The 25,777-nt window shown below is 38.2% G+C and overlaps 1 protein-coding gene across 1 annotated transcript in view; it reads left to right on the forward strand.

The window, feature by feature from the left end:
* Positions 1 to 299: 299 nt before the first annotated feature.
* cfap299 (cilia and flagella associated protein 299) overlaps positions 300 to 25,777 on the forward strand; it is a 270,869-nt gene continuing 245,391 nt past the window's right edge. Inside the window, exons 1-2 of the mRNA XM_015364114.2 lie at positions 300 to 426; positions 9,520 to 9,650. Of these exons, the coding sequence (XP_015219600.1) occupies positions 316 to 426; positions 9,520 to 9,650 (242 nt within the window). The 5' untranslated portion in view covers positions 300 to 315. The remainder of the gene's footprint in view (positions 427 to 9,519; positions 9,651 to 25,777) is intronic.

Raw genomic sequence — 25,777 nt, forward strand, 5'->3', positions numbered from 1 at the left:
TTCACTTGCGTGATCCACTATTACACATAGAATGACACTAAAAGCCTTCATTAACCTCTAGAGGGAATCATCTGTTACTAATTTTGGACATTATTAGTGCACAGCTGGGGCCTAAATTCATCATAATTCTTGCTAAATGTTATTTACATAGCGTGCTAGTTTAGTACGAAGCTAAACCACGGTTTTATCCCTTCTTACTACTCTCAGTTCGTTGTAATTGACCCACTGTGCCTGCCTTACACTCGACAGCGCCTTTGTTCTGTCACAGGGACAGGAAGTGACTGCTGTTGCTATGGGAATGAGACGTTTACAAACATGATGGAGGACAACGCAGCTGCAGCACTCGACAACATTGTAACAGAGTTTCACACTTATGAGGACTTCCTTGACTCACAGATCACATCTTTGGATTTATATTATTTAGAGGTAACATTTTTATGTTTATTTCATGTAAATATTGGGCGAGAAAGGTACAGTAGCTCCCCAATTAAACTTAACACATTGGGTCGAATTCAGTTGATTGTACGGGTGTTTCCCTCACTCGAGTTCAAAGAAAACTTTAACTTTCATTATGCATCAAAAATTGAAATGTGTTTTCTGTACCTCGCTATAAAGAAATTCTGCCTGTTTTAATATAAAAGTTAATTGTTATACACTTTGACTCATTGACATGTTTTTGACATTTAAAAACACTATAATTAGCAAATGATGTATCTGATTCTTGCACACGCAAGTCGCACTAGGTGGCGCAACAATCTAGTGCATTAAAAAAGACCCAACCAGTCGCGTATGATAGCGTTTGACAGTGCTTCATTTATAATCATTCTGATTGGTTTGTAAACAAAACTACAAAAGTACCAAGGAGTTTTAAATCACCGAGTAAGTACTCCATTTTCCATTAAATATAGTAAACTTAGCAGTGAGTCGATATTTAATATTAAATAAAAAGATCTGTGAAATATGATTACATTAAACACGTAATTCTTCTAAATAGAAAATGAATAAATGGCAGCTACTGAACTACTAACTCTTCAAAAAAATGTTGTCCTTATTACTTTTTTTAAAACCTATAATGATAACAGGCCGTATTTGTAAAGTGTCATGTAACCTCCACTTTATAAAATATTGATGAGAGTTTGTAAACGAAAAAAAGTCTGTGGCTTGGGTACCCGTGAGCATACTTAGAGAATGTAATTTAGTATTGCTTTTTAACGCTGACAGGAAACAGTTTATAACAGCCATATCGGTCAGACAATCTCTTAACCAAGTGCTGCAATTTTCAGCATTTTCTTTTAGTATTTTAAGGAAAGATTTATTACATAAAGATTTTTTTATGAGTACATTTTTCTGCAGTTTAATGTATTTAGTCTTTATTTGACGAGCTGCTACACACTTAAAAAAATTAAATCATAAGTAATGTGCAGGTAATTTACAAGAAAAAGACATTTTGCAATATCATTCACTGAAGACTGTAATAGTTTAGGAGTTTAGGAAGAGGTCCTTCTAGTTGTTCACTAAAGAGTATTTTTTATTGTTTGATAACATACCCACAAAAGAAGAATACAATAAAGGGCATCTAACTACAGATACCAATCCTCATCCATCTCATCTCTTTGATTTATTGATTGAGGCAGCTTTAAATTTGTTTTATCATGCTTTGCGAGAGTAGTAAAAACTTGGCCATGTGCACAAGATGGTCTGGCAACCCCACAAGTGAGATAAGTCAAGGGGCTCCCACAAGGACATTGATAGGTGAACCATCCACAAGACAGATAAGTGGAGGGCTGCCAGAACGAGGAAGCAAAGTCTGATGTCGGTTACTCGTATAAGGAAGAAAGTTGGTGGTTTGTACATTATAATCAGGGCCTGTGAACCACTATTAAACTTTATTACTGAATCCTCTTCAAACAGAACATTTTGTCAAAATATATAATTCACACACATGTAACCTTTAAGTCTTATAGTGTGTCATTCTGGAAACCATACAGGTTATGTATGCCTATTGCAAAAAAAAAACTTGCTTTAGTTTAAAGAAAATCATGTGATTCTGTACTTTTTGATTTACTGTTGTTTTCCCATATACTGTACCTCTAACAGAAAACAAGGAGAAAGCAAAACTCTCATTTATTGTATGTCCATTAGGATTAACTGGTAGAAATATTTCTGGATCTTCAGTAACAGTGCAATCTGTGAATGTGCAAAACAGCTGAAATCAGGCATATGAATGGGGATAGAAGATATATGTGAGTCATTTTTATTTCTTCCCAAAAGAACATTTTTGGCTTTGTAAGTCTTTAAATATGTATAATATAAATAGAGTGAAAAGTTTCAAAAGTGTCTCATGGTCAATTTTCTTTAAAGAATGATGGATTTCTGTATTATTAAAGACTAAACATTACAGTTTATGTTTGAATATTACTTAATCAACATCTTTTATTTATGAACTGGTACATGGGAATGGTGAATTGTGATGTTTTGTTTATTTAATTTACTTTTCTCTTGAGAAGGCAATATTATTTTGAATCTTAGAACAAATTCATCGCTAACCACATGGTGATGTGTAAATTGTAAATCTGGTGCTCAGGAGATGAAGCCTATAAAAAAGCAATCTTTAGGTTAACAAAGTTACAGAAAATAATGTATTTTTTATACAATTTGTTAACCATGCATGTTTTCAGGAGATAGCTATACAGTAGGCATATTTTAGACCAGATTTCAGTCAGTACAATGTGCTCATATTAAATTTCAATAAGTTATATTTTTACCATAAGGTTTTCTTCTTCAAACCAATTTTTTTTTTATCTGTGGAGATTTTTTTATTATTAATCTGTGACAAAAATCACAAACAAAATCAATACATCAGGAGTGCTTATCCTAATTAGATATCAACATACAGTTCAACTGCATGGCAGGCACTATTATAACAAATAAGATGTATTACATTTTCATGGATTCGTATTTGTTCAACTTAAAATAGTTTCAGTGCCTGCAGTTTCTGAATAGTCCTTGCAGTGACATTGTCCTTCTGACTGTGGTTGGTATTTATGGGGCATTCCACAATAATGCTGAAAAACACTGCACTCTAATGACATGTTTTTACAATCTTTCAGTCTATTCTCTCAGTTCTTCTGTATTCTTTTTAGAAATTTTAGAAATTTTTCTTTGTAATGTAGCACCTATTTTTGTATAATATAGGAACAGAATTATGCTTTATGTTTATCTTTCATGTTTTTATCTCTTATTGAATCTGGTTACTTAATTTTTTTACAAAATGAATCTATACTGAATGCATCTAAAATGAATGTTATAAATTTGTTACACAGGGGACATACTGTATTACATTACACACATCCAGCTCCTTATTAATTCTGAATTGTTTGCTATTACATTTTCTAAAATGAATCAAATCCACAGTTAGTGCAAGTCACAATACAGTATGTAAAGTGTATTATTTTAGATAAACTATGATTACTACATAAAAGTGATTAATCCATGATACCAAGGTAATATCTATTAATTAAAATAAATGAATAAATTAAACATGTCATGGGAATGGTCCAGTAGGTATGTTGGAGGTGAAAGTAAACATGATCTATTAGAAGCAATTTGCAGATTTGTGTGGTTGTCCAGAATGCTGTCACTTAAATACAAATTGCTTAGACTCAGTGCAAGAAGAGCAATGCAATCATTGGAACTGATCAGTGGAACTGCTAACAGACTAGATACCAGAGAGCTTAGGCTATCCTATAGTCTCACTCTGTTGTTTTTCTTTTAATACAAAACAAATCACACAACAGTTTCAGTTTCAGTTTCAGTTTCTGTTTTTTTTTTTTTGGTAAGATGTTATTTGGTGTGCTGACCACCATATGACAGAAATCCAAAAGTAGTATGATGAAATGGACATTATTAATCCACCAAGATAACCACAACAAAAAGCAATGGATATAGAAGGGCAAAGAAAGCTAGATATAAATAAAATGTAAAAATATATGGATATGTTGATGGAAAAACTCCATTAATGCTTTAGTCTGTTAGTCCAGTTTTATTACGACACGTTAAGGAAGTTTTTTTGCACAGTCGAATTGTAATAGTTTTGCAATAGTAATGCATATGTGTGTTGTTCCCCATCCCCCAACCCCGGAGCTTTGGTTTTGTGGTACATTATTAATAATGGATTGTGAAACATTTCTGCAAAGTCCAGGGTTCCTGTCATACTCTACTGGGTCTATGGCCATGGTTATGTGCATCTGGTTATATTAATTATATGGGTATATGAATTAGGTAGCATGCACACAGCCTTTATTAAGTAAGAAAGAAATTACTTTATAAACAGTTTAGAAATTTAGATTTTCTAAATAAATATATACAATACAAATAAATATAAATATAGAATTTACATGTTAAAATTCAGGGAGCTTGTGAATTTAGGATGAGAAAAAAAACAAGATAATATTAATATAGTAGGCAATACTATTCACGAATATCCGCATTTAACATTGTAAGAGGTATGTTATTTTGTAGAAATGCAAAAATTATCATGTTTTAATGCAATGTCATCTCATTTAAATGTAAAAAGTTTCTAATTTAAACACAATGCTCTCTCGTTTCAATGCAGAAAAATATGTTTTCTCTGTGATGCTAATAAGCTTCAGTACACTCTAATACTTTTCACTTACTATTTCTCTAAAGTGCACCATTCAACTAGCTCACCTCGGAACCATGTTCAGCCAGTTTACCTCTCAGGCACACTGTGCTTACAAAGAGTCAAGTAGACAGGCAATCTCTGCTCCTCTTCTGGTGCAGAGACAGGGTTCCTTATACGATAGTTCCACCTTTTGCTTTCTGCTTCCTCAGCACAGGCTTCTCATACAGTCAAACTTGCAGGTGCGAGCCACTTCCCTTTTATCCATCCAGCCTGTGCTTCACACACTTCACAGCTGCCGACACCTCAGTCCTGTGTCACTAAACTGTATCAGACACACTGTGCTGTCAGAAAGCCAGGAATGGACAGACAACCCCAGTTGTCTTCTGATAAAGATGTGGGTGGCCCTTAAGGACCAGTTGCCACCGCATGCATACTCCATACTAATTTTGCAGAGTTCCAGCTGCCCGATAGACCCAGCACCACTTTTCACATACACAATCTTCTAGCCTCACAATTGTTCTCTGCTCTTTACTTGCTTTCATTTGTTTGGTCATGAGAGGTAACTGAGAGACTTTCCAGTCTGATAGCCATGTTCAATTGGAACACCTCCAGAACCTCAGTTTGTCATTATGTGCACGTGGACAGAAAACCTCTGAGCTCCTAAATCTTAAAGTTTTTCCCCTTCCGAAGATGACTGCAGCCTGCTCAGCCTGCTGTCTCCCTGCACACTATTCACTTACATGGGTAGGCAATGACCAGAGCACCCTGATATCTAGCCCTGCCACATCATCGGCATAATGCAGCTACCAGCCTCCTGTCGGATACATGTCTGCAGTCACCAGTATCTCTCACAAAGCACAAAGAGATGGTGTGGATTTTTTTCAGCTTTAAATTGCCACCTCCATGGCACTCACAGACCAGCAGCCTCTCAGGTGCCACACCCATAGACAACCCATGACTCATACATGCCTACACATCTCGATAGCACAGCACTGATCAGACCTTGTGCTGTGCTCCTGCATGTGCCAGGTGACGCCCTCAAATACACTCACAACCATACCACTGCTCACTCTTACCACACTCATAGTGGGATGGTAGAATCTTCCACCAACATATCACAGAGGAAAAATAGATCTTCAGTCTCTCCCCATGATCTGCACAGAAGAAAGACTGCAATTCCTCATCTGCAGAGGAGTAGGCAGGCTGTATAAGTAACACAGCCCACAGTTGTAGTTCATCAAATCACTAACTCCCTATAGTTGTAAGTTGTAAAAAACCTGTCACAAGGTGCATCTTTCACTGTTATACCCTCCATAGTGGGATATTGCTAGCTGAACACTGCTGCAGTTGGGTGGACCTAACTTAGACAGAGTACCCTCAATCTAACATGCAGTGGCAAACCTATAGCATTTCATATTATGTATTTACATTAACACACATTTTTTCAACAGGCAAAAAAAAAGACATTATTAGTAAACATTCCAGTACATATTTGTAGTGCAAATTCTGCCATTTGTCTTTTTATTGGCGCAACATTTAAAGTAGTATTGAAATATTTTCCTCAGTTAAAGTGGTGAGAACACATTCCAGTACTGTCGGAGAGAATTCACAATGGGCACATCATATCAGCAGGCAGAAGACATCAGATTCATGATTTCTCATTATTCATTCTGGTATTTGAATTCAAAGAGGGAACGAAAAAATACATTTTCTACATTAAGTTATAAAGCCTTAATAAATTATTTTTTTTATCTCAGTATTGTTATTCCACCTTGTGATGATGTTTAATGTGATTAGATATTATCACATAGCTGACCACTAGCACATTTGTAGTGTAGTGTATGTACTGTATATGAATATTTTAGAAAACTCCACACTGGAACAGAATGTCCAAAACTATTAGCAAAATGATTCTGATCTGCAATTGTAAAAACACTTATAGAGGAAAATATTGGTTCTGCATTCAATGCTGTTAGCTAAATAATTGATCTAGTGATGATATATTAAAAACCTTTTTCACTTCCAATGATGAATACCCAACATTAGCTACGATTTCAAGGATTCTGGGCTGTTGAAGGTGAATAGCAGCATAAAAAGTTGAGAATGGTTACAAACAAGATGAGACACTCTGGCCCATTTAGATTACTTGGCAGTAAGTGGCTAATTTATCCAAGAATCTCATCTAGCCATTTCTTAGAAGAAGCCAGGGTATCATCTACAACAACATGGCTGGTTATGTGGTTCCATATTCACACAAGGTGTAAAAGAGTGCCTCTAGTATTTTTTAAATCTACGTCTTTGTACAGAAATTTCCATATGTGTCCTCTGCTTCACTGGTATTTTTTTGTGAGAAATTATGTATTATTGTGTGTAAAGGTTTGAACTAGTAGAGTCTAAGCAAAGAATGAGCATGATTAAAGACTAAAAAAGAGTGAAATAAGGTTAAATGATTAACTTATTCTGTGCCTTGATGAAATACTTGTTCACAAACAACATTTTGCCTCCATATACAATTTCTGTATTTACTATATCAACATGAAAAAATCTGGCATGAGCTATACGGGGTTGTATAGTTGACAGGTATGCAGCGGTGTCAGGTACCCTGGACCAGGATCACCATAAGTGGGGATATTGAAATAAAAGGTCTAGGGGAGTTGTAGGACTGTCCTGTTTTGGCAGCATTATCAGATCTTACAGTCATGGCATAGTGTTAGTTTAACTCTCAGGAATCACATTGCTGGACAAAATGAGGTTTGGATGGGGAATTTTTTTCCTCCAGAAGCTTCAAATCAATTGTATACTGTGTTCTTTGATATTTTCCCAACCAAACCCTGGAAGAACTCCCATGGGACATGTATAATAAACATCTGTGAACCCATAAATACAATCATGGCTATGTCCCAATGTTCTCTCAAGAAGAGTTAGGTCATAGGCAGTTATTGACTACTTCTCAGAAAAGGAAACGTTACCATATTTGCTTTGCTGCTAGAGGGGTAGTAAAATATGAGAAAAAACATGGTACATATCCCTGTGGTCATCCTGAAGGCAATTTACTGACAGTTTAAACTAAATTAAATATAATTAAATACAAATTAACTCCCGAACAAACTCTGTTTTGCTGCCAGATTTTACAAAAAAATCAGTTAATTTGGTTGACGAACTCTCCCCTCAAACTGTCTGAGTCAACATAAACTTGCGAGTCAAGTACACCTTTATTTGCAACGGAGACAAAACTACCGGGCTTACACACCAAACTGGCAGCTTCCCAGTCTTCTCTGCCACTTCGAAAACACAGATCACTGATTTTTTGGGGGTTCTGCTGTGAATTTAAAATTTCGCTTTGTCATTGTGTTTGATGATATGAAAACGAGAAACAAAAAAGGCAGCCTTTCGAGGGAATGCTTCCGCACTGCACAGACTGAGTTAAGACTGATATTGACGCCCGATTTCGCTCTGACATAATCATACACGTACAGGACAAAAACTGAAAGACAACGTACAGTAGGTCGCGAAGCGAACTAGAGAAGTTAAGAAATTCTTTATCTTTATAACTTTTGTTAATTGATCGAAATCCCAGACATTCCTGGATATTTGAAAATTATCCCCCAGAAGAAATACAGTATACTGTAAAGATCAAAATAGAGGACATGGCTGGGAAAATCTGAATGTATGGTATCCCTATCGGCCACCAACACTAGCTCTGCTGCTGAACCTGACAGACAGCACTGCTAGTGTTAGCAAGCGTCGGAAAACGGCTACAAGGCGGTACGATCCAAATTAACAGGGTGATCAGTGCTACAGTATTTATTACATGTGTGTGTGATTGTGTGCGCAGGCATATTGTAGTTGGTACTTGGATGCTTTGGTTTGATCAGGGGTGGTACTTGGTCCAAAAAGTTTGAGAACCACTGCAGTAAATGAATACAAAACAGAAAATCTGATTACCAGAGGTTGGAAGGCTACATAGCCACCACATTACTGTCACAGGATTGTATTAGCATTACCCGACAAATATAAGAATTATCCTAATTCTGTAGTTACCATCCTGAAACAAATGGTTATATGGACTGTGTTGATAAAACGTGTTACCATATACTGTATGATGAGGTGAGTGCACATCTCTGGGTGACTGCACTGTGACTGTGAGTGTGTTTAAACACAGTTCCTACCTGAGTGATAGTGGATTTTTCATCACAATGCACATCCTATATAACAAGACAAACTCACAAATATAGTTAAACCACAAAATGATTACATTTGACTATTCTTATTAAATGGTTTCATGTTAAATTACTTAAATTCAAACCTGAAGACTGGGACAACAAGGGAGTTTATTTTTTTGACAATTTCTTAACTGTTGGGAGCAGACATATAGAGGATTTATCTTACTTATTTTTTACTGCTGTGCATTGGAGAATTCCAAATTACTCTTCTGCACTTGTGGAATTTGTTTCTCAAGCTAAATATTTAAACCTAATGACCTGTGTCCAAAGGCATATTTGCAGTCTAATAACTAACTGAATGCCGAATTGTTTTTGTTTTGAAACCAGTACACCATCATTAAAATTAACTAAGCCACTGGTTTGTCCACACTTCTGTATTTAAGGTATTACTGTATGTCATTCTCATGGTTCTGCTACAAAGGTAACTGAGAGTTTATTGTTTGCAAACATTTCCCTCCACATATTTATCCTATACTTAGGGCTTTCTTTTTAGAAGAATGCCATTTTGCCACACCTTCCACAGTTTAATTACCTATGGCTACCCTTAATTTACAAATTGTTTACCAATGTAATAAAAATGGTTTCATATGAGTATTATACCTTCAGTCCTAATTCTCCCAGCTCACCAGATTGCTTTCATTGCTCCTTTAGGATGAGGAGTTGGCTCGCCAGCTTGTAGAACTGGGCTACAGGGGAAGTGGAGAGGTCCTGAAAAGGGAGGAATTTGATGCAAGAAAAGCAGCTGCAGAAGCCTCAAGACTCTTTAAAAGAAGCCAGCAAAAGTAAGTCAAATTAATCAGATTAAAAATCACAGTTTGTAATACTACATTCTCTCATCTTTCCTTTCATGCTTAAAACCAAAGTACCTGATCTTTGCTGTTATTACCCTCGGATGTATATTAGATGAAGAGCACATTTTTATGAATAATGTACCAGTACTACAATTTCAATTTATTATGCTTAGTGTTTCATTAATATGAATCAAATAATGCATTTTTAATTACATTAACTTGAATTGCAACAGCAGCTTAACACAGACAACACAGCCAACACAGACAACACAGCCAAAGAACAACAATCTAGTGTTGTTCTTTGTATTGTTCTCAATAGTGGCCCAACTTATTGTGGTTCTTAAAGCTGATCTATTTGTTTATTTATAAATGCTATACAAGAGCAGCTTACAATGTGTTAAAACAGCTTTGGACATAAAAATATAGATGGAAACTACACTGATGTGTTAGTATTCAAACATTTTACTTAATTACTTTTGACCCATTTATACCCATTTCTGTTGAATGTATATTTTGGAAGTACTGTATTATTTGTGACAGCTGTCAGAATCAACTTGATTAACCAGGACAATAAAGGTACTAACAAATTCCATATAATTTAACTGAGGGCAAATGAAAAAAATACCAAGTAGATAAAGGTCTTTTAAGGCTATTCAGTACTCGGTGAATAACATTTTTGCAATGTGGCTGCTGTCAGCATAGTGTTCTTCATACCGTTAAACCAAATTAATGGAATGAACCCACAGATATAAATTAATGAATGCATTTAGTCAGTGTATTTACCTATACCATATACAGAAAACATAATTTTGTCCACACATCTTTTTATTTAATAATAATAATTACATAAATAATAATAATCATCATTACACTTATATAGTGCTTACACTAAATGAGTTTAAAAAAATGATCCAAACTATAGGGGACCAGGATGTTCATAAGTGATTAAATGTAGGAAAAAGTTTAATTTCTTATATTTCTTTTTGACATATCTAATTGTATTGTTGACAATACTCACAGCACTTTCAAACAGACAGGCCTTTTATTATGAAATTTTGAAGTGAGTGAGTGTTAGTGTGGATGACAGAATTTGCACATTTTCATAGGACTGTGATTTGTGTGTACATTATGTACAGTATTCATTATGCCATCTTAATGAATAAGGATATAAACAGTCAAAATATGACTTGTCCACACTTAGATACTCACATTGATAGATTTTAAGCAGTAAAGAATTCTTAGACACTGTGGTGACAGCAATGAAAAAATAAAAACTTAGTGTTTATGTAATAAAATTAATTAGCAAATCTAAATAAAAAAACAGAGATAGGAGTGTAATTCTGTAGAAGTATGCATTCTGTACAGTCACATATCTGATGAACTCATGGTTTTTAAAGAAGAAGCCATATTTAGTTCAAGGACTGCTTACAAGATTAGACATTAATTCCTATAATCCATTTTTGTCCTATAATTCAGTTTTATAAATGTAATTATTAGGACCTACTGAGTTCCAAGGACAAAATAGCTAATACCAAGGATTTTTATGTACCTGTATATGTGTTTTTTAGTATTGTTTGAATTACAGTGTACAAAACACAAAAATAAAAGTTTTAAATTATGTTTAAAAGGTTTAAATGATTAAAAAAGGTATTTTGAATAATAATAAAAATAAGCTTGAGCTTTTCTTATGCTATTAGAATGTTAGTGTACAATTCATATGATGATTATTTTACCAAGAATCTTGAGTTCAGGTCCTGGGGTGTGGAGTTTGTATGTTCTTTCATAGTTTTCACTTGGCTTTGAGTGCTCCAGTTTCCAAAGACACACTAGTAGGTTAGGTGGCTTCTTGGAAAATTGGCATTGTGTAAATGTATGTGTGTCTGAGTGTGCCCTGTGATGGACTGATGTTAAATCTAGGGTGTATCCTGCCTTGCACCTAATCCTAGCCTGCTAATCCTGCTCCCCTGCGATCATGCACTGGATAAAGTGGTTAGAAGGTTAAGATTAAGGTCACTTTATTAACCATACACAATTTCTTGCATTAGGAATTTGTCTTTTTCACATACCCCAACTTGCTCTCATTGAGACACACAGAAAGGGCGAGCAGCTTGGGGTTAGAGCGCAGGGTCAGCCATTTATACGGCGCCCCTGGAGCAGTTGGGGTTAAGGGCCTTGCTCTGGGGCCCAACGGAGTTGGATTCCTCTGCCGGCCGCAAGATTTGAACTGGCAACCTTTCAGACATAGGTGCAGATCCTTAGCCATAGTGCCACCGCTCCGTCCATGGATGGATTATTGTACCGCTACCTGGTTTAGTGTTGAAAACCTATTTATTTTTGTTTTGCTTACTAACTTACAATTCATTTATTTGAAAAATGAACTCTGTGTATGTCTGGGCACTAGTAATGACCTTCACAAATGTGCTGTCCTATTTGTGACCTTGTCTTGATTTTTATTCTTGGTCTAGGCTAAGAAACAGTCCATGGTTTTCCAAAACTATGGAAACAGGAGGCATACATTAGGAAATATTGTTTCTGGAAATATTCTGCTGTAAAAACATTTCCTCTGCTGTATTTTATATACAGGTAAATGACCACTATGGACTGAAATACTTGATATTAGTTGAGTGTGAATCATTACAGGAGTACTGTATTGACAAAAATAAAACAAAATATGTCTTCACATAAATAATATACTGTTGCACATTTATTTTATTATATGTATCAACTTTCTGAAAGCTTTTGTTACAAAAAATAATTTGTTATCCTATTTATGTTATAAAAACACAATGATCAAGAACAGTAAATTTGCTGATTTGTACATTTTTCTTAGTACTGCTAAAGTTGTATTTCAAACTATCTTTTGTGTGCCAAGGGCTTGGCACATACAGTATTTAGTTGGGAGTGCACCTGTAAGAGTGAATCAAATAACTTTGATTTTAAATCACTTTCAGTAAATATCTAATAGTGACAAAAATAACATATCTGATCAATTATCATTAAGTTAAAAAACTTCTCAGTGTACAACAACAATTTTCAACATACAAATGCTACACATTGTAAGATGACCAGGGGAAGGGTCATCCAGGACAGGTATTTCAGGAACAATTTGCTCAATATACTCGACTTAGACCTGAGCAAGATGGCTGCCAAGAGAAACCAGCTGACCCGCAGATGGAAAGTGCTTAATCCAAAAAACAATGAGATACAGGTGTGTCTCGTCAGGAAACAAAATATATAGATGGTCAGCTGAGGCTAATGATGCTCTGATGGACTGTTTTGAAACAACGGACTGGGAGATACTCTGTGAGCCTTATGGAGATGACATTGATGGTCTTACCCACTGCATCACTGACTACATAAACGTCTGTGTTGACGGTGCAGTGCCCACCAGGAAAGTGTGCTGCTTCTCCAATAATAAACCCTGGGTCACCAGTGATCTGAAGGCCATCCTAAATAGGAAAAAGAGGACTTTCCAGGCAGGTGACAAGGAGGAGCTGAAGTGAGCTCAGAAAGAGCTGAAGGTAAGAGTTAGGGAGAGCAAGGTGGCATATGGGAGGAAAATGGAGGACAGGCTGAGGGGAGAGCAATGCGAGATCATTGTGGAATGGCATGAGGAAGATCTCCAGATACAAGTTGTCCGGCGGCCAACAGAGTGAGGGAGGCCTGGAGAGGGCCAATGAGCTGAATCTTTTCTTTAACAGATTCGATACAGGGTCCACTGTCTATTAACTTCACAGGCCTTCACCCCAGATACCCTCTTCATGTCCTCAGTCACCCCATCATGTGATCCCTCCTACTCCTACTCCATCATCCCCTGCCCTCCTCGGCCTACCCATCACAGCTGACCAGGTGTGGTCCTGATGGTGTCAGCTCCAGGGTGCTAAAGATCTGTGCAGACCAACTGGGTTCAGTACTACAGTACATCTTCAACCTCAGCCTGAGATTAGAAAAGGTTCAGATGCTCTAGAAGACATCTTTCCTGGTGCCAGTACCCAAAAAGGGGCACCCTAAAGTCTTGACTACAGACCAGTGGCACTTACATCACACCCAATGAAAACTCTGGAAAGGCTTGTACTGGACCACCTCAGAACCCTGGTGAGTACAGCACTGGACGGACCCCTTGCAGTTCGCCTACCGGTCAGACTTGGGAGTGGAGGATGCAGTCATCTATCTGCTACACAGAGCTAACTCTCACCTGGAGAAGACGGGGAGCATTGTGAGAGTTATGTTCTTTGACTTCTCAAGTGCCTTTAACACCATCTATCCACCTTTACTGAGAGATAAGATAAGGGCGGCGCAGGTGGACACTCCCCTGCTGTCCTGGATTATAGACTATCTGACCTGCAGGCCACAGTATGTACGGCTACAGAGCTGTGTGTCCGAACAGATTGTTAGCAGTACTGGGGCTCCACTTCTGGTACAACTCTGAGACATGTCATCTGCAGAAGTTTTCAGATGACTCTGCAATTGTGGGGTGTATTAGAGAGGGGAAGGAGGAGGAATATAGGAGCTTGATTACCAACTTTGTGGAGTGGTGTCATCTTAACCTTCTCCAGCTTAACACCAGCAAGACCAAAGAAATGATCTTTGACTTTCGAAGGAATAAGTCTCCGCTGAACCCTGTTTCCATCCAGGGTGAGGACATAGAGGGCGTACATTCCTACAAATACTTAGGGGTACACCTGGATGATAAGCTGGAGTGGTCTGGTAACACTGATGCCCTGTACAAGAAAAGTCAGAGCCAACTCTATTTTCTTAGGAGACTCAGGTCCTTTGGTGTGTGTGGAACACTGCTACACATTTTTTATGAATCAGTGGTGGCTGCGGCCATCTTCTACGCTGTTGTGTGCTGGGGCAGCAGCATCATGACAAAAGATGCAAATAGGCTCAATAAACTTATCAAGAAGGCTGGCTCTGTGTTGGGGATGAGCCTTGACCCCCTGGAGGTGGTGGCTGAGAGGAGAATGCTGACCAAGCTCACAGCCATCATGAACACCTCTCATCCGCTTCATGGGACTGTTACTGAGCGGCGGAGCACTTTTAGCAACAGACTGCTCCAGCTACGGTGTTCAAGGGAACGTTTCCGCAGGTCTTTCCTCCCGGCGGCTGTCAGGGTGTATAACGCTGCCCTAGGCTAGGACTCTTAGCCCTTCATTTGCTTGTCTATGGACAGCATGTTTGCTCCATTGTACTTTTTGGTCAATCAGTCTGTATAAACCTATGCACATTTTTCACATATTTTATTGTTTTTACAGTGACTATGATCATCACATTTTGCACACACCTATGTCTTTATTTATTTTTATTTATTTTGTTGTCTTTTGTTTTATAACTATTCTGATGTCTGTTTTGCTTGTCTTGGGCTGGACTGCTGTAACACATCAATTTCCCTATGGGATTAATAAAGTATTATCTATCTATCTGCCCCAGAAACAGTGAACCAGCGAGGAAGCTGGTAGGTGAATGCATTTTGGATGAGATAGAGGAATCAGGTTGGTGTTTGTACGGATTAAATAATAACAGATTAATGGAAGGAAAAAAGGATTGCAGTTTATGGTTTGTGATTTGGATACAACGTGGATTTGTGGCACTTTATGGAATTTGGAACTCAGATTGATTAAGAATTGAGAGAACAGATTGCAGACTGGGTTGGAAGACAAACGGACTGGAGAAACAGAGAAAAACTCCACGGAAATTAAAGAAGAGAAGTGTGGTGTGAGTACTTTGTCTCATTTACATAAACTTTCCCCCCAGAGACACCACAATTGGTGGAGGATGTGGGCACCTGCTGATCGGGATTAAGAATTGTGGAAATAAAAAGTTGATTTATTTTTCTTCTTTTGGTTTGTGTGTGAGCTCTCGCTAAGAAAAATGGAACAATTGATACAACAATTGTCCCAAGCCACCCTCACCCAATTCCAGGCTTTAAAAGGACAACAAGAAGCTATGCAAGCACAGCAGGAAGCTAATAAAATTCAAACTGAAACTAATCAACGAATTACAGAGGAACAAAATTTGGTGAGAGAAGAATTGCAAAGATTAGGGGAGGAAATTAGACGGTCCCCAGTAACAGGGAGAGATCCCAGTAAGATAGAAGAAATTAGGCTTAAAAGATGACAGAGCTAGATGATGTTGAAGCATATTTAACAATGTTGGACTGAACAGCTGCCAGGAATGCATGGCCCAGAGAACAGTGGGCAGGGAGAGTAGCACCTTATTTAATTAGGGAAGCCCAAAAGGCCTATTATGATTTAAAAGAAGAGGAGGCTGAGAACTATGATACTCTAAAAAAGGAGATCTTGGCGAGATTAGGGGTAAAAACGGTGATACGAGCAGTCCGGTTACATAACTGGAGGTATCAAATGGACAAGCCCACTAAATCTTAAATGTTTGACCTTGTACATCTGGCGAAGAAATGGCTCCAGCCAGAAGAACTAAACTCGGAGCAAGTGGTAGAAAGAGTGGTATTGGATCGCTTTATGAGGAGTCTGCCTGTACACTTAAAAAGAAAAGTGAGTGATGGGAATCCACAGACATTAGATCAGGCGGTTGATTTAGTGGACTGACAGCATGCCATGGAAGCCTTGATTAAGGAAGAAAGAGGGGAATTTTGAAAAGAGGAGAGGAGAAACCCCAAGAGTTTGGGAAATGAAATGACGTTCCAGTCACTAAAGTAGAGGGATTATCGAGGTCCACCACAATTAAAGACATCTCTTCAGGAAAGATCGGTTCTAAGGCCCCAAACATGGAAAGAGTCCCGTAGATGCTTTAAGTGTCATGAACAGGGACATTTAGCCAGTAATTGTCCCAACTTGTGTGAACCTATGCAAGTGGACACCAGAGAAGAAGCAAAGTGTAACTACCTCATGGCGAGCGTCCTGTCCCGCGAGGATCTCCACATTGCTAAAATGAAGATAGGGGAAAACCCTGTCCAGGCCTTGGTAGACTCTGGAAGTATGGTGACCCAGGTGACCTCTACAACACTACCTGAAGAAACTGAGATCAGGCAAGTGGAGGGAATACCTATTACTTGCATTCATGGGGAAACTAAGGTGTATCCATCTACAGAAATGGGAATGTATAGTTCGACTGTAGGGGTGGTTGCACAGTTCTTAAATATGGATTTACCAGACTGGGAGCCACCAGAACATCGAGTTAGGTTTTGGATTGCCCAATTGGAAGATGGGAATTTGAGACATGCATGGAGACATGTGAGAAAAATTGACGGAAAGTTGTGTAATAATAATAGTACCCTGAGTTACCCTTATTTTATGGTAAAAGACAATCTCCTCTATCAGGTACAGAACAGGGATCAAGAAGAAGTGGAGCAACTCCTTATTCCCCAAGCCTACCAGTCGAAATTTCTCAACTTGGCACATAGCCACTTCCTGGGAGGACACCTGGGGGTGAAGAAAACACCCGAGAGACTACTCTCTCAATTTTTCTGGCTGGGAATATACAAGGCCATCGAGAGATATTGTCGGGAATGCCCAGAGTGTCATAAAACTGCCCCCCAACCTTATTATAAGAACCCTTTGATTCCCCTCCCAATTATAGAAACTCCTTTTGAGTGGATTGTGATGGACTTAGTGGGACCCATGATAAAAACCACAAAGGGACATCAGTATATACTGGTAATAGTGGACTATGCCACAAGGTACCCTGAAGCCATTCCTCTGAGAGCAGCTATAGCCAAAAACATATCTAAGGAACTAGTGCAAGTTTTCTCTAATGTGGGAATTCCTAAGGAGATTTTAACCAATCAAGGAACTCCTTTTATGTCAAAAGTCAAGCAAGACCTAAGTAAGCTTTTGGGTATTCATCAAATCAGAACCTCGGTTTATCACCCACCAACAGACGGACTAGTGGCGCACTTTAATAAGACCCTGAAAAGCATGCTGAGGAAGGCCATGCAAAAGGATAGCAAAAATTGGGATCAATTTCTCCCTTATCTAATGTCGTTCAGGTGGGTAGCTGCGTCAGCATGCGTAGGCTGCAAAGGAACAAGTAATAGGTTTATTCCATGTCGAAAAAAAGAAGAAAGAAGAAGCTCCAACGATCAGCTTGAGTGCTTCCTGCATCATTTCACCAACTTCCACCCGTCCCTCAAATATACAGTTAACATATCTTCCACTACTCTTCTGTTTCTAAACAGCAACTTCTCCATCAGCTACCCCCATCTCTCCACTTCGGTTTATTACAAACCCACGGATTCACACAGCTATCTCCTGTATAGCTTATTTCACTCCAAAACACACTAAAAACTCTCTCCCTTTTTCACAGTTCCTTCGGCTACGACGATTATGCAGCGATGACATCGACTTCGAGAACCAAGCCCTCAAAATGCGCTCCTTTTTCATCAACAGAGGATACCCCAGCAGTGTTATTGACAGGGCCCTTGCCCGAGCCAAAAACACCCCTCGGACCATCAACCCAATCAGGAACTCCCGCCCTAACAACCACATTCCTTTGGTGCTTCCCTACCACCCTAACACACTTCCTGTCCCCAGGACTATTAACGACAACTTTTCCATCCTACAGGATGATCCCTCCATTGGGGCCCTCTTTTCTGACTGCCCCATCATCTCATATCGCCGATCAGCTAATCTGCGCAACCTTCTTGTTCACAGCTCCCTTGACCACCCTCAGCAACCATCCACACCAGGCACTTTCCCTTGCAACAGAGCTCGCTGTATCACCTGCAAGTACACATCCAACATCACACTCACTCAAGGCCCCTCAGGACAATTCCAGATCACCCAGATGGCATCTTGTACCTCCAGCAACCTCATTTACTGTATCTCTTGCAGTAAATGGCCAGCCATCTACATTGGAGAAACAGGAAGAAAACTCGGAGACCGCTTCAGGGAACACGTCAGGGCTGTGAAGATTAAAGATCTCTCCAAGCCCATTGTTTCTCATTTCACCTCTGATGGCCAGGACCACTCTAATCTCTCCATCGGTGTTCTCAAAGACGGTTTTCTGAACTCATACATCAGAAAGACTACTGAAACCAAAATTATCCTGCAGCTACGATCACACCTTCCCACTTCTCTTAAGGAAAGACTACTCTTCTTCTAAATTTTCTCCATTCATTGGAAGTTTCATTTCACACCTCTCTACACCTATTCTGACTTCACACCTCTTGATTGGCCTCTCTTTCTGTCCCCTGCTCCTGCCTCTCACTCCTCCTCTCTCCCACCCTTTGTTCTCCCGCTACATTACCTTTGGCTACTGCCTTGTCTCTCTCACACCTGATGAAGGCTCCACGGCCGAAAGGTTGTTTTCTTTCTTCTTTTTTTTCAGCATGGAATAAACCTATTACTTATTCCTTATCTAATGTCTGCTATTCGAGAAATATTGCAGGGTTTTCTCCCTTTGAGTTACTATACGCTCGGAGACCCCGAGGCTTATTAGATCTGGTCAAAGAGTCTTGAGAGCATCAACCTTCACCATTACAGTCTGTCATTGAACATGTGGAACAAATAAGGGAAAGAATAAACATTGTTCTTCCCATTGTGAAGGAAAATCTGGAGTAGGCCCAGGGGCAACAAAGGCAGATTTATAATACGGGAGCTATTGCTTGAGAATTTCAGCCAGGGGACAAAGTATTGCTATTAGTTCCGACCCCGGAATGTAAATTCCTGTCCTCCTGGCAGGGGCGTTATGAGGTGGTGAAAAAGGTGGGTCCGGACAACTATAAAGTTAAGCAACCTGACAAAAGATGACAGCGTCAAATATACCATGTGAATTTATTAAAGAGATGGCATGGTGCAGAAGTTCTGCTCACCCACTTCTCTCCTGACCCTTTCGAAGAAGAAACTGGCACCGTTGCAGAAGCAGGAATTACAAGAGTTCTTATGAGAAAACAACGATATTTTTTCCCCGAAGACCTGGTCGAACTCACCTCATCCAACATAAGATTTTCACTGAACCAGGGTAAGGGTAAGACTGCTCCCCTATCGAATTCCTGAAGCCAAAAGGAAATTAATTAAGGAAGAGGTAGACAAAATGTCAAGAATGGAAATAATAGAATGATCCCATAGTGAGTGGGCTAGTCCCATAGTACTGATACCCAAGCTGGATGAAACTATTAAGTTCTGTAATAATTTCAAAAGGTTAAATGAGATCTCAATGTTTTACGCATACCTTATGCCCCATATAGATGAGCTAATCGAACAATTAGGTAATGCCTGATATATCAGTACGCTAGATTTTACGAAGGGATATTGGCAAGTGCCCCTTGCTGAAGAAGCTAAAGCCAAGACCGCTTTTGCCACCCCAGAGGGGCTATACCAGTATCGGGTCCTTCCGTTTGGTTTACATGGAGCTCCAGCTACTTTTCTGAGATGAATGGACTGAATACTCAGACCTCATCAGGATTTTGTGGCTGCATACTTTGATGATGTTGTAATTCATAGCACGACCTATAGCACCTACAACACCTGAGAGCAGTAACAGGAGCTTTCCGAGAAGCAGGATTAACGGCTAATCCAAGCAAATGTTGTCTAGGGACCCGGGAAGCCAATTATCTTGGTTATACGATTGGTAGAGGAATGACCATATCTCAAGATCATAAGGTGCAGTTAATTAGAAACTGCCCTAACTGGCCTATCTGGGGCCTATTATGCCCCAGGTGGCATCATAGTGTTTACCAATTTCATGTTTTTGAGATGCAATGGTGTATGAAGAAGAAAAAAATAAATTATTAAGAATCGATATATTATTTCATCCACTGTGAAATAATAAGTAAACTCCTAGTTTACTTAGCACAGTTAAGGGGTAATGAAAATCTGTTAGTTAAATAATTGGGTAACAAGTATACAGGTTAGTGAAAACGGGATCAAAAGAGATTTCAGACAACATAATAAAAGAGTAGTTGATGCTCATCAGTATGGACATCCTTTTCTAAAACTTTGGGGCTCCATTCATCCACTGTGTCAGACAGATGGTTTACAAATGGCAAAATATTCAAGATTGTTTTTTGCTGCCAAGATCTCCCCAAGAGAAACCTGGAAAGTCGCCAGGGAGTCACAAAAAAGCCCAGAGTAACCTCTAAGGTTCTGTTGACCTCCCTTACCTTTCGGAACACATTGAATGGAATTGGTTTTTCATGGGATAGTAGTTCACAAAAGGAGTACCTGGACAATCCACAAGAATACTGACTGTGCTCACTGGACAGACAAGAAACACATTTTGTGTGACAAAGACCAAACTCTGCTTTCGAACATTTAAATCTCCTCCTGACTGTTAAGCACTAGTGATAAGAGTGTCATGGACCCGGACAGTTTGCTATCATTGATGGACCCATTAATTGGCATTATATCAACAAATTGAAGTAACTGTTTTTCAGGGAGGTGCCAGCAGTTACTGAACCTCTGGGATCACATACCTATTCACATGAGGATATACAGATGCAGCCATTTGAAAATGAGCAGTGTTAGTGAGTAACAAGTGTTGTGGAATGGCGAATAGCAATTATAAATAATAGCTGTTTTTATTTTTTCAAATCAATCTGAAAAATAATCTGATGAAGGATACTACTCTGGGGTGAGTTTCCCGAAAACGATGAATCTTAGAGACTAACGAGCAACTTTACGATGTACTTACGTAACGTACGTGCTACTTTTTCGTGCTTTTCCCAAAACCCCTCTTAATCGATCATTTTACAAGCGAGTATAAAGTACTTCTTTGTTAACCCCGCCCCTGAAGTCGCTTAGCAAAAAGCATCACAAGTTGATTGACAAACATTCGATTGACAATACTTTCATTATATGGTGTCGGTTTTGGTCCTTCAGTGGGATGAAATAAAGTTGTGAAAAGGAATATGAAGTAAACATGACATCATAATTTAACAGCCATTTAAGCGAAAGCGGATAGATAGACACAAAATGGGACATTTATTGTTTCTAAGAGAAAATAAAATAAATGACTGACATGCTGTAAAAGAAAACCAAGTTTAACTGCGTGGACAGTGTATGCATCCTGTACAACATCTTTGATTTAAAGCAATATTTTATGTCACGCTGCCATCGTTAAGAATCACAGTGTTTCATGAGAAAATACTGCTGTTATTTAAAGTTGTTGGGTGTGTTGGAACTCCATTTTAATTGGTCTTATTAACATGACATCTGGAAAAATTAACTACTAAGCTTGGCACGTGTCACTCAAAAAATAAAGGACCTATAATCAAATTTAAAAACAAGTAGGTCTAAGCTTTACCGTCAACAGTCACGACAGAACATAAAACGGCATTCGAACTTAAAATATTGTATCGACCGCGGTTTTCGGTACAGAATGGAGCAGGCGTGGGACTCAGGGAATGGGGTTGAACAACACATTTATTAACTCGATTCAGGAAAGGTACACACACAAGGACAGGGGTTACAGTGCTGCACCTACACTAACACACACACACGAAGGGAAGAGACTGTATCTCAGCTTCCGTCCCACTATATACAGTCCGGTAGTCCCCAGGTGCTGTTCTCAGCCCGCCCTGTGTGGCGCTACATTGTAATACATGTAACATGTTTCACGTTCTTTATGGAATTTAAATACAATTTAAACCCCGCCCCAAAAGTACTAAAAGAGGGAGTATTATTAAAACATTTGACTTATTAATATAACATTTACCCAAGATGACTAATAAATTCCTTACTGTATTAAGACATGTTCTTTTTTCAAATTTCCTCTTACATAGTACAACAAAATATCAAAATCCTTAATATTAAATCTTAGTATTCTATATTTCCAGAGAATTCCCATGACCTGAATTGAATGTGCTCTGTCTAGCGACCTCTGTCGCTAAGGTTGGCGCAAGAGGTAGCCAGTTTAAGAAACACTTAGTGATTAACGAGTGGGTTGGGGAGCACGTAGATTACGAAGGATTTAACGTGCTACTTTAGTTACGATAGGTTTTGAGAAATACTCGTAAATTAACAATCGATCTTAAGAGCAAGTTTATGATGTTCTTAGCGCTACGATGCTTTCGGGAAACTTACCCCTGAAAAACTGCCATGTGAATACTTAATAGACTGCAGTTGCATATGGTTGTCACATAAAACTTATTTTAATCCTAAAAATTACATTTTTCTGAAGCCATCTGAGCTTTCTTGGTGCTAATTATACTATACAGTAACAGAGTTTTTTCATTTTAGTTACATACAGTATGTAGAATTATTCATAATTGTGTATAAATAGTAATTAGAATACAGATAATTTTATGTTATATTTCAATCGCTAAAATATATTACACACAGTGTCTTTAAAAATGTCATATTAAAAAGCAAATAAATAAGTAAAAACAAAAAAGAGGCCAGCAGTGATTTGAATGACTTTCAAAAAATAACTTACTGTATGTGCGTAAGTAAGTAACATTGGAACTGACTCAAGTCTGCAATATATAAAGGTTTTTTCTTCAAGTAAACCACACTTTTGCTACAATAATTATGGCAAAATGTTTTTGATTTATAATGTTGTTACAAATGAGTTGTTACGAAAATGGTGAAAATCATGAATTGACCAAGCGGTTTAGTCAGTAAGTGAAATAAATATTCATAACCCCCAACTTTCTGATTTCTCCAGAATATACACGAGAGGTTGGTATAAATAGATGTATGTGAATTCTTTGTTCTCTGGCAAGGCTTTGGTGAAAAAAGTAATAATCCAGGCACACTTGGTTAAACAAATATTTATCATAATGACAAGACACAAACCACACTACACACAACAAAACACAGAACGCAAGTAACTCTATGTACAGTATTAACAAACAAGGTGTTTTAGAGGCTTACATTCTAACCATCCAGAAAACCTCCCACACTTCTTTAAGTAAGAAAATCTTAATGCATAAGAGATAACCTGCATTTCTAAAAAAAAGATTACAACCTACAATTAAATCTCTCTCTCTGCACTCTGGATGCTACAAAATAAATGGGAGACTATCTCCCTACTCTAAAAAATAGAGTTCCCTAAAACGACAGAATAGCAAGCTCTCCCAAGGTTCAAATATTTAGCTCCATTCAGGTTTTGGATGATCATGTAAGAGCTCTCATCTGGTGCAAGCTTCACGTTCCAATTCCTCTGGACTTTTGTCTTTCTTCTCTCTCCTCTTTTTCTCTGCTTCTTCTTGTTTCCTTCCTTGTTGTTTCTTTTCTTGTCCTTTTAATGAGTTCTTAGATTGTGTGTTTCTGTAATGCTCATTAACAATCATTAACCCACAACTTACCTACTGTAGGTATACCAAGGTAAACTTTACAATGATTTCTGATCAAGGGACCCCCATATTTCAACAAACATCCTCTCTGTTTTGAAGCTAGAAGTGTTTACTCTGCCAAGTGTCACAAACGTTATCTAAAATCTAAGAGATACTTCTCAGTCACCTAAAGTTGTAACAATACCCCTCTCGATTCCTCTTATTATGTGACCTTGTCGTGTAGAGAGGTCATTAAAGGAAAAAAAGGTGAAGATTTCTGCTTTTACCTGAAGTATATTTAGACTTATAATTTTTAATTTCACAATTTAAGAGAAAACTGTCCTTTACTGGCAGTGCTTATAGTGTTTTTCCAACTTGATTTCCCTTAATTATAGGCTTATCAAGAGGATGTCCAATTGGCAACATTAGGACAATCACTCTGTGTCTGATTTGTGATTTTATGACTATTGGTCTTTGCGAATCAAAAATGCAAACTTTTGCATAGAGGTTCCCCAAGTGGACCCAACAAACTGTACTGAACAGTGGAAGTTCCCCTTATTTATATGATACACATGGATTTCAGCCTCTGCTTTTGAGAGCTGATTAATCCCACATATGTCACTCACAAATTTCTGGTGCCTTGCAAACCCTGTTCAGTGACTGCCCAAAAGTGTTTGTTATAGACCACAGCTCTTTTGACTGATCTTCTTAATAAAGACAAACAATGGTGTCCATTACTCATTATATAAAAAAAAAACATTTCCCTGCTCAAAATAAGCTCTTCAGTATGAACCACTAAAATTCACTTTTAAATTTTAAGTTAAAGAACCCTTAAAGTTGCACAAAGTACCTCAATGACAAATTGTGATATCAATATAAATATACTGATCTTAATTTAGTGCAGACTTGTATTTGCTTCAATACAACTTACAGTACATGATAGAAATTCAAATTAAAACTTATTTTAATTTTGCCGCTGTTTTTTTTATATGTTTATATTCTTTTAATTACACTATGATAATGTATGGGTGTGTTATCATAAGGACGAGAATTAAAAAAGGGCAGCAAAAGCAAATATATGTCATTACTTCAATTATTGTAAATAAATTTTAAAAATATCAGTACAGTAGACACATTATTTATTATATTTTATTATTAGAGAAAGTCTTTATTATGCACAAGGGACAATTTGTTAAAATACAATTTGTGCACTGGCTGAGATTACAGTCCTGCTTTCCCATGTGGTAGGCAAGAATTCTACCACTCGACCAACCTAACATCACTCTGCTTAGATGATTAAATTAAAACTACCAGCGGTGCTTTTTCCATTTTCTGCAATCTTTTAAATAAAACTACAGGCACTTCCTTTTCCATTATAATAATAAAGACAGCGATTGTTCATGGGACATTTAGTTAAAACAAGTGCGATTGTTCATGGGAAATTTAGTTAAAACAAGAATGTCAAAACATTTTATTATTAGAGCATGCTAGCAGCCATATCACTCTGCACCTCACGACTGGCAACCCACTGAAGCTAATCAGGTGTGAGCATAGGCAGTACCTGGATGGGAGAAAAACTAAGGAAAACTAGGAAAAACTAAGGTTGCTGCTGGAAGAGGTGTTAGTGGGGTCAGCAGGGGGCGCTCACTCTGCAGTCCATGTGGGTCCTAATGCTTCAGTATAGTGACTGGGACACTATACTTTAAACAGGCGCCATCCTTCGGATGAGATGTAAAACTAAGGTCCTGACTTAAAAATCCCACGGCGTTTCTCGAAAAGAGTAGGGGTATAACCCCGGCATCCTGGCCACGAATTTCCCATTGGTCCTTACCAATTATGGTCTTCTAATAATCCCCATCTATGAATTGGCTTCATTACTCTGCTCTCCTCACCACTGCTAGCTGATGTGTGGTGAGCGTTCTGG

This window comes from Lepisosteus oculatus, chromosome 3 (assembly GCF_040954835.1).
Source record: "Lepisosteus oculatus isolate fLepOcu1 chromosome 3, fLepOcu1.hap2, whole genome shotgun sequence".
NCBI classification, from domain to species: Eukaryota; Metazoa; Chordata; class Actinopteri; order Semionotiformes; family Lepisosteidae; genus Lepisosteus; species Lepisosteus oculatus.